Below are 9,866 nucleotides of genomic sequence, written 5' to 3'. Positions count from 1 at the left end.
GTGGGGACAGCTGCTGGGTGCTGTGACAGTAAATGCTTGTTTCTCTGTCACTTTTGCAGCTGTTTGGAACACAGCAAAATAGGGTCGGGCGGGGGGGACGTGGCGGCGCGCATTTTGTTGAATGAAGATCAGCATCAATGATGCCTCAGCGCCTGCCTGCCGGCCTGACATTTATGAATCGCTTTCCCTTTGAGACTTCAAGGCTCAGAGCCTGGCTCTTAAATATCTTGTTTGCGTTACTTGCTTGGTTTTTACATTGTTTTCTTTTCTGCTACCTTACTTTGAAAAGAGGGAACGTGAGGGAAGATCACGACGTGAAAATAAAAGCTGACAGTAAATAGGTAAGTGAGCAGAAAACCCGACAGTGATGATGGTCCCCACAAAGCTGCGTACCAGCTGGAACGGCAGAACAGAGGGGAGGCCATGTGATGTTCTAATCTACCGTTTTATCGCACTTTTTCCTTTATAGCGTGATCCATCTTCCAGTAAAGGTAAAGGAACGGCTTCCATTGCCTTTTATGAGAGTGGGATCGGTCCTTTAGAGTAACATCATTTTCCTGCCATTTAATAGGCTTAAAACTTTGCAGCTCATATTGTTGCAAGGATTGACACACGATGTCCCCCGAGCTCGGCTTGGCTGAGTTCGGTGTTCGTTCCCGCTACCATCCCGACCTGCGCATCTGGCAGATCTCGGAGCGATCTTCGGCAATGAGAGCCGACCCAGTTCAGTGTTCCCTTCCCAGCTCCGATTACTCCTTTTTTTCCCTAAATCTCCGCTTTTCCTCAGTAATTTCCCCAATTATCCAGTTTGTTTTACAGACATTTCCATTTAATGTGGAATTTGCTGTAAAAGTTTCATAAAGACCCTGCAAAGGAAACCATTAGCTTACATCTATTTAAATTTATCTAGCCAAACCTCGTGCCTAATCCAAAGGGAGAGCGAAACGGCAGTATACCAGAGGCCTTTAACAAATAGCTTATTTTTCTTTCCCTATACAATGCACCATTATGTAGGTTTTTTTCTAGCGAGAACAATGCGAGCAGCAGTGATGGGAAACTGGAAAAACAAAAGAGGCATTTAGAAGGGCCCGGTTTACAGTCTGAAAAGCATTGAATAATGTTACACCTGATAACAGATACTTTCTCAGAGACCGTCGAACAGCTCAGCACGGCGGTATTTACTTAAGCGGGATGACATGACGCGCGTCTAAACCCACTGATGACTGCTGAAGCCGCTTTATTGGAGTGGTTTTGCTAAAAAGCTGTTTATGAACTCAGCATGTAGTTCAGTGCTTGATGGCTGCAGCCTATATGAAGGAGAAATCACGGCAGCCTCAGAGGTAGCAAATGTTGGAAGCCTGAGGAATTTAACTTCATGTTTTTCCTCAGGGACGGAGCCCAGGGGCGGCAGGCCGAGCTGAGGGGGCTGCGGCACCGCAGCGGGCCCTGGCCTCCTCGGGCGGGAGGTGGACGAAAGGTTTCGGAGCCAACTCCTTCCGTTTCTCTCCGTGTTTGGGGGTTTTGTTTTTTTCTTTTTTAAACTTCGCACTTTTCCGCCGTTTTTCAAAGGTCGCTCCCTGCGGCCGGGGCGTACGAAGGCCATTTTTCCACACAAACCCCCGCCCGGGTCCCGCTGTACTACCAAGGCCGACCGGCGCAGCCTCCCAGCTGCCGCCGCCCTCACGGCGCGGCCCGGCCCGGCCCGGCGGCGGCAGCCCGCGGCGCGGCGGGGGGCGGGCCGGCCGCACGCATGCTCGCTGCGGGCTCCGACATGGCGGCGCCCAGCGCGGCGCTGAGGCAGAGGCGGGCGGCGACGGGCGGCGGCGCCCCCGAGGCCCCGGAGCGGGCTGTGGCGGGGCCGGCGGGCAGCGGGGCCGGGCCGCCGCCGCCGGGCACTTTCTGGCTGACCCGCATCGTGCTGCTGCGATCCATAGCCCTGCTTTACTGTGAGTCTCCGGGCGCTGCCCCGCGCCTCTTTCTCTCCTCGCTGCCCGGGGAGCGGGTGGGGGCCCGGTGCGGCCCGGGGGAGCCCCGGGCTGCGGCCGGGCTCGTCGCCACGCAGAACCCCGTGACGTCCTGGGCTTGCCCCGTCCCTCAAGGCCTTCCCCGCTGCAAAGCCTCAGGTGGGGCAGGCGGGACCCCTGCCACGGGGAAGGGGTGAGCCCCCGGGGCTCGCCCTCCCGTGGGGTCCATGCTGGTGCCGCGGGGCGCGGCCCCACGGTGGTGGGCGAGGGGGCCCGTGACCGTCTTACGTCCTGGGGGGTGAATTTCTGCTTGGGGGACGGGGCGCTGCAGGGTGCTTTGCCACAGCTCCCGGGTCCGGGCCCCGTCCTGTCATGGCAGGGATGCAGCAGTTGCGCTGAGGAGCCCTGCCTGCCTTTTACCAAAGTACTGCTTAATTTTGGGTGTTGCGGTTACGTGTTTGTGTACGCAAAGCTTGGGGGGATGACTGAGGTGTGAAATGGGAAGACCCTCTTGTTTTCAACTCTTGCTTTGCTGGTGGGACAGGGACCCTGCGGCTGGTGGCTGGGATGGTGTTGGGGGACACTGGGGCTCCCGTGTTGGCGGAGCTGGAAGGAGAGTTTGCTCGCACCACGGGGCCGGTACCTGTCAGCAGAGCTGCTCGGAGCTGGTAGTCTTTTTTCTTCAAGGTAGATATTGTGAGCTAACTGTGCAAGAGAGAAACTCCTCGTCTTACACAGAAGCAGGTCTTTAGCACGTCTTTAGACACCCTTGGGCGCCAACACTACCAGGCGGGACCTAGAACGGACATGACCTTAAAATGGTTAACGGTGAAATCGGTTTCCAACCTTGGCTGTGCTTGTTTGGCTCTCGCTTTGGCAAGGAACGCTGAGAGCCGTGCTTGGACCCCACTAGTGCTCCACTTAAAAAATATTCACAGCGAAACTTAAACTGACATGTAACACACTATGTTACAAATTCTAAACTTGCCCCAGATTTGTCCACAAAATCGTTAGGATTTGTAGGCTGCCAGCCTGCTTAGATTATTTTGCATCAAAACCATGCAGAAGTTGTAGTTTTGTATGGTTTTGACACGTGCTCTGTTTCTAGTTTGGTTTCAGCTCTCGGTGAAATGCGGGGTTATGACTCTTTCAGTCAAAATGAAAGCGATTCCGATATTCCCCCGTGTGTAAATCCAGACTGCTGAGTTTCCCGTAGCTCGGTTTGTAGTTTCCTTATGAAAAACTGATTAGTGTTCTCCGCTGTGCGTTCGGTGGAGGCCGCTGCTTTCTGATCGCGGAGTTGGGGTTATAAATATGCCACATGTGGGACCACATGCTGTCCAGTGGGGTGGTGGTGTGTTCGACGGGAAGGGGCTGGTGGGGAGGTGGGAAGGGAGAGGCGGTGGCTGGAGGGGTGGGAGTTGGTGAGGAGGTGATGAGGCAGAGGAGGACGAAGAGCGAGTCAGACTTATGGGGCCTTCTGGTGAGTGGGAGACCTGATTGGGGACAACGAGAGCACTAGGAGGTGAGGAGATTATCCCATTCAGGGTCAGGTAAGTTACAGCATGGAAATGATTGAAACCCATGGGCCGCAGGGAGAAAGGGAGGGTGAGCATTTGTAAGCCAGAGGATGAAGCTGAGATGGCAGGCTGGTGAGTGAAAGGGGGATGACAGAAAGTAGGGAGAAGAGCTGGATTCGGTGCTTTTCGAAAGAGGAGAGGGGAGTGGGAACCCCTAGGAGTGACAGAAGCAGGGAGGAGACCCCAAAATGCTTCCATGGTCCAGAGTGAGGAAACCTTTTTGAGAGACGTAGCCTCAGCAGAAAGGATTTGGGTACCAGAGCTGGAAGGAACAGGGTAGGGGGATGGCTCTGTCCTTATTAATGGAGGAGGTGCAAGAAAGAAGATGTTTACCTGCTCGTTCTGCAACTTCAGCTTGATTGCGATCAGGTAACAGTGATTCCTGCTGTTTGTTTTGGTTGAGTAACAGCCAAGGGACCCAAAGCCAGAAACCGGGGCCAGATTTGAGACAGGTCGAATTCTGAGTTGGGCCGTCACTTGCAGTGTGAAGTTGAGGCTCCAGCTCTGATCCCAATGCGGGGGAGACGCTGCGCAGCCTACAGCTGAAGCACTCGTGGAGTGGAAACTAATTGGTGTGTCTGAGATGGAGAGATTGTGAAGAGGCAGATTCCTCTGTCAAAGGCTGCAAACCCATGACAGGGCTGTTGGGGTGGGAGGCTCTCGAGGGAAGGTGGGTTGCCTTTTGATCTCTTCTGAGAGCCTGGGTTTAGAAACAGCAGAAAACAATTTAAAGCCTCTGTGCCAAGCACCTCGTCCAAGCTCTTTTCTGAAGATGGAACCATTTACTCTGACAGATTATTTTTTTTCCCAGACGTGGCGATTCTGCACACGCCGAGTCTCAGACTTGCCGAGGAAACGGTTGATGCCGTTGTGACAGTTTGACATTCCTCAGTTGTGGGATGTTTTTCCCGCTTCTTTCATTTCACCCTTTTAAACGTAACCCTTTCATTCCTGCTGTGTTAAGCAACAAATCCTTTGGGGGCAGCTTGTGCTAAAGTATCAGGAAAGTGGTCACCCCCTGATGATTGCAGCTCCTGCCTGTTAGTGCAGCTGTGTGAGCTGAAAGCTTGTTGTCTCTCCTCGGTGGAAAGGGAGGGGTGGGAGAGCAAAGGACCCTGTGGATGGGATGGAGAGAAACATGATTTGCAGTGTACAGTGATGCTGAGGTGAGGGGCAGAATTGCCAAGCGTGATCTGAGGGCCTGTCACCTCCTTCCTGCCCCCCACTCCACTCTTGAGAGGCTGTTTTATTGCCTGATGTGAACTGGGGAGATGCTTTCCCTTTGGATCTTCTCCTGTGGAAGGAGGACAGTTAGAGCAAGGCAGGTGTGAAGTGTCCTTCCGTGTGCCCTCCCTTCTCCCCCACCCCTCTTGGTTATAACAGCTCTCCTCTTCTTTTTTTTGAAGGGGGTTTCCAGAAGCAGCCAGAGCCTGGGAAGTCCCTGGCAAAGCAGCTGTTGTCTGAGAGGCAGGTTAGAGTTGGGAAGGTGGGAGAGGATCTGATGATTCGTGGAGGCCAGCAACCAAAACCACCTGCTGCTAGCAAGAGTGGGAAGGAAGGGGAAAATGGATCCAAGCTGAAAGTATTCAGTGAGGTTTGCTCTTTGCAGCAGGGCTGTGCCAGTGGGGTCCTCCCAGCTGAGCACTAAGGTAGATGAAACGCCTGTCTGTGCAATTCTGTTTTTAATAGTAGCTAGCACTGTGCACTTGTAAATTAGGTGACACTTAAATTCTTACAACTGACAGCCCTCGGAGACATTTTCAGATCTGGGATCTCTTTCTCCACTTAACCAAGTAAGTGTGGGCAGACCAAGTTGTAAAACCCTTCTGGAGGAGGAGAGTGTGAAGTAGTACAGAGTCCAGCCCTGAACACTGAGGAGGAGAACGATTGTGTGGTTCTTACCCTGTGCTCTGCTGCCCAGACCCCTCTCTCGGTTTCTGTAGAGGCATCTTGGTATAGTACTGTGTGTGCCAATTGAAGAAACTTGTCTCACAGGCTTCCACCGTTGCAACCTGTCCGTCAGTGGCTAACTGCAGTCTCTAATACAGTAATTCGTGGGACGGGGAGGATTGGAGAAATGCTGTTTTGAGATTTGAAGGTTTTCCCTCCTGGCCTTGCACTGTGTGTTTGTTCTTTATGGCAGGAATTGACATTTTGTAAATACAGAAAGTCTCTGAGGTCTTGTTGGAAGTCCTGTAACAGGTACATAGCTGGTCCCAAAGCTCTTGACAACAGATGTGCGTTATTTGCCCTCTTCACCCTCCTTCTAAATCATTGTTAGGTGCCCTTTTTGGGTAATTACTATAATCAGATTCCAGATGTAGAAGTTTAAGTAATTAGATATCACCCTTCCCAATTTCAGCCAGGATCTGTAGAGTGCTTTGAAACAAAAGCTATTATTTAAATGCAGTTTATCTTCTTTCTCCTTATGTATTGTTTAATAGTAGTATTTTCTTTCTCCAGAGCTAGAGCTACGGGAGGTTCATGCTACTTTGTCCTAATTCTGAAATGTAAAGCCTTCTCAGGGGGGTTTGGCTTCCTGTAGGTTCCTGGCTCTCCCCGGTGTCCTTCCTCCTCTCTCTCTCTCTCCCATCTCCCCTGCTTTCCCCCTTCTTCCCTCAGTTATATTAAGAGGCTCCCAGTAGCTTTCAGCTTGCCTAGTCAGGTTTATAGTACATCTTTGGACGCTTTTTCTCCCCTGAAAGGTTTTATTTCAGTGCAGTGCTTGTTGGCAGGTCTTCACAACAAAGGCAGTATGTTAGCACTGGGTCCTCTTAGCAAGCTACATGCCCCCGTTTAACTCTGCACGAAAGAGCTGCGTAAGCGAGGCAGAAGTGCATTTGGTCCTGAACAAAGCACTCTCACTGTGGGAAGATAAATTCATAGCAAGCAGTCATAGTTTAAGGGAAATGATAACAAGAACCGAGAAGGAGAGAATCTGTCTCCCAGTCTGCTTTTTGCCCGGAGCCGGTCTGGAGCAGAGGGATCTTCTCAGGGCATCCTCCAGCTGCAGGCTGGACCGCCGCTGGGGTGGTTTTGAGCAGTCTGGGTCCTACGGGGAAGCTTCTTAGCAGTGCCACAGCCCAGCCTTTTCTGTTTGCTTTCACATTATTTCAAACAAAGAGGCAATGCGGAGATAAGTGCTTAAAAAGCCTCCAAAGCAACCACCCCAAAGTCTTTAGCTCTGCTGCGAACAGCAATAAAAGACAAAAGTGTTAAGAACAGACTAGTTTGTTATGTGTTTATTTGTGGCTGTAGGGTTGCACGATGAAAAGGGGGTGCTTGGTTTCACTCTGGCTCTTTGCTCAGTGCTACGGTGTTGTTGCTTTTGTGTTGCAAAACTTTGCAGGGGAATTTATCAATTGAAAATGTATTTGATTCATTTCTGATAATAATGAAAAGACCGTGCATATTCTCCTCCTTCTTCTTTTCAGAAGTACAACCTCAGCTTGCCGGCATCCAGCATAGGGCCTTTTTTAAATGCCTTTTTGGGTCAAAGGTGCACTTGATATATGGCTCCAGGCAGATTTTTTTTTTGTGTGTGCAAAATGTAGTTTGGTTTTCATGCAAAGCTCTGTGCTCTTGGTTCATTTCTTCTTGTGGTTTGGGCTTTAAGTAAAAGTTAAGACTTCTTTTAATGGGGGGAGAGAGAAAGCCATGTGACCGGAAAGTTTTGGATTTCACATCTTTAAATCTTTACAGAGCATGAAGAATGGGATTCTCTCATTCTCCTACCATGACAGGCTGAGCCTGGACCTGGGGAAAGGAACTGAGGTGACAGGGCAATATGGATAGACCAAATCATTTCAGATAGGTGACTCTTGTGTTGCATGCTTGGCTTGTGTTTATTGGTAGCATGTGGGTTTGAACAAGGAGCGCGTTCAGTTTGGGGGGGGAGAGAGGAGGCTGGGAGGGGAAGGGGAAGGTGGAGGGGGGGGAGTTAATGGAAAAGTACAGTAAAGCACCTTCTGAGGTGAGAATAAGTAGTGAAGGCCTATTAGCAGTTGATGACAATTTACATGTATTAGTTATGTAAAGATCAGCTCGCAGCAGGCAGAGGAGCGTGCTCCCATGTGAGCTGTCAAAGGCTCCGTCTGCCTCCTGAGTGGGAGGGAGCATGGGAGTCACAGAGGCTGAGGTTTTTTTCAATTCGCAAAGGAGCGAATAGTCTGAGGAAGAATGGCAAAGTGCTTCAGGTGGAACAGAGGAGACCGGCACGGGCTGAAGATACCCAAATCCAGGAAGTATTGGTAAAAAGTCCAGGCAGTGAGCAGCCACAGGGGTGATGGCCAAGGAGATGGGGTTTTATGCTGGATGTGGAGACTTGGAGGTGTGCAGAGCAGTGCTGGGAGTCTGCAGGGGATGTCCCTGAATTAGGAGCCCAGCTGTGGCCTCACATCGTTCCCATCCGCAATGCCGGAAAGGATAGCTATGGGCAAACATCGGCTTCTGCATCCTGGTTGCGAAGTGTATTTTGAACTCCGAAAAAGTGCCCTTCTCGGTTACGCTCTTGTTTTGTAAGATCATACCAGAGAGTCACTCTGAGGGGTTTGGCCTGCTGAAGGGGCTGGGAGGAGTGGGTGACTCTGGATCAGGCCCTGTGTCAGCTTGCTCCATCCTGGGGGAATCTGCCGTGGACTCCTCGGTGCAGTACATGCCTGGGCTGGAGGTGACTTGTGTGTTGGTGGAGGCAAGCTGCCTGCTGCATAGGAATACAAGTGTTTGTGCTGTTCTTGCAGGAAGAAATAAACCCTGAACTGACAGGAGACACTGATGAATGCATTGCCCAAAGTTTGCAAATCCAGGAGTCAGGTTTGCTCAGGAGGAAAGCGGCTTCTCCTGAGCGAGATGCAGGGTCTTGCAGCATCGTCGCTGGCTGAGATGCTGCCTGCTTGCCTGGCTAACAGCGGTGCTCAGCGGCTGCCTGCTCAGACTCTTTCACCATTCCAGCATCCCTTTGGGTAAGACCCTTCTCTCTTTGCTGCCAGAGAACATCCCTGGGCTGCCATGAACCTTGCAGACACCCAGGAGCACAGCTTTACAGAGCGTTTGGAGAGGCTGAGGCGGATGCAGTGCTGTTGCTCAAGCAGACTCAGTGCCTTGGACCCCATGGCATGGCTGAACCCAGCATGGACTGACTTACTAACCGGTGAATTCTGGTTCATGTAACCCAACTGCTTTGCACCCTCTTGCCAGGAAGAAGCTACAGGACAAACAAGAGAAGCGATAAACCTTGCCCCATGCCCCGGCAATGCAGCGAGCATGCCAGCCAGTACCCAAGGTGGAAGCAAACTTGTTTGACCGTGTTTACCTGGAGGGAGTGGGAAGATGGAGAGTGGAAAATCCCCAAATATGAGGCCAAAGGGAGAGAGGTTTCAGAATAGGGGTTAAGGAAGAGGAAGAAAAGCACAGGCTTTGGGGGCAAAAGGGACTTTCCCCCCCGACTAAGCCAAGTTCAAAGGGAAGCTTCCTGGAGAAGGGAGCAGGGTCTGTGTGATAGTCAATTTAAGGGTACAGTTTCTCGAGAGGGGTTCAGGGAGAGGAAGAAATGACAAGCTGATAAATAACTTCCCTTTTTTTTCCCTGGATCTGTGCATCTCCTGTGTTGCTGAAATCCTTTGCAGAATCTGTCTTTAGTTTCAGCTGTTGCATGTGTCTGGTAACATGGGAACCGCTGCCTACACGGTGAAGCCTCTCGAAGGCTTAGCTGGTGCCTTGGGACAGTAGGTCTAGACGAGTTGGTGGTGGGGTTTGAGAAGCGGGTGCTGCCTAAGGGATGTGCCCTTCCAACGTGCTCCAGAAGATGCTGGAGATGAGTGGAGAGGGAGCATGGTACAAGACAGCGGCTCAGCTTGGGGAGTGTCCAGGAGAGGGAGCTGGATCCGGGACGGAGCAGCACGTCTAGGAAATGCTGCACACGTGTGAGCAATAAACGGCGCTCGCCGGACGTGGGGCCTGATGGCTTGGGAGGGTGATGGATCGAAATGTAGGTGGAATGATCAGGGTTTGGTTTGAGTTAGATGAGTTCGTTATCAAAGTAGGGCTGTTGCCGATGGGATTTAGTTGTGAAATATCAGCAGTGCAGCATCTTGTGAGAAATCGGTGCTCTGGGAGGAAGCCACTTTGGAGCCCAAGCTGGGCGATCTTTAGATGTGCAGTTCATGCCAACCTATAATGCAGTCTTTGCTGCTTTCAGACTTAAAAAGGCTGTACAGTATTTTGTACATACAATGTGTACTTTTCTGCAATTGCTATAGTTTGTTTTTCCTAATTTACCCTTTCCTTGTTTATCTTGCATACTGTGCAGGGGTCTAATTTAGAT

At 51.3% G+C, this 9,866-nt stretch overlaps 1 protein-coding gene across 1 annotated transcript in view; it reads left to right on the top strand.

Annotated features, from left to right (window-relative positions):
* The first annotated feature begins 1,771 nt into the window (after window positions 1–1,771).
* LMF1 (lipase maturation factor 1) overlaps window positions 1,772–9,866 on the top strand; it is a 210,964-nt gene continuing 202,869 nt past the window's right edge. The window contains exon 1 of the mRNA XM_059826580.1: window positions 1,772–1,946. Coding sequence (XP_059682563.1) covers window positions 1,772–1,946 — 175 coding nt within the window. The remainder of the gene's footprint in view (window positions 1,947–9,866) is intronic.

Source organism: Gavia stellata, chromosome 18 (assembly GCF_030936135.1).
Source record: "Gavia stellata isolate bGavSte3 chromosome 18, bGavSte3.hap2, whole genome shotgun sequence".
Taxonomy (NCBI): domain Eukaryota; kingdom Metazoa; phylum Chordata; class Aves; order Gaviiformes; family Gaviidae; genus Gavia; species Gavia stellata.
Note: the sequence above shows the minus strand (reverse complement) of the source record. Positions and strands in the feature narration are given on the sequence as shown.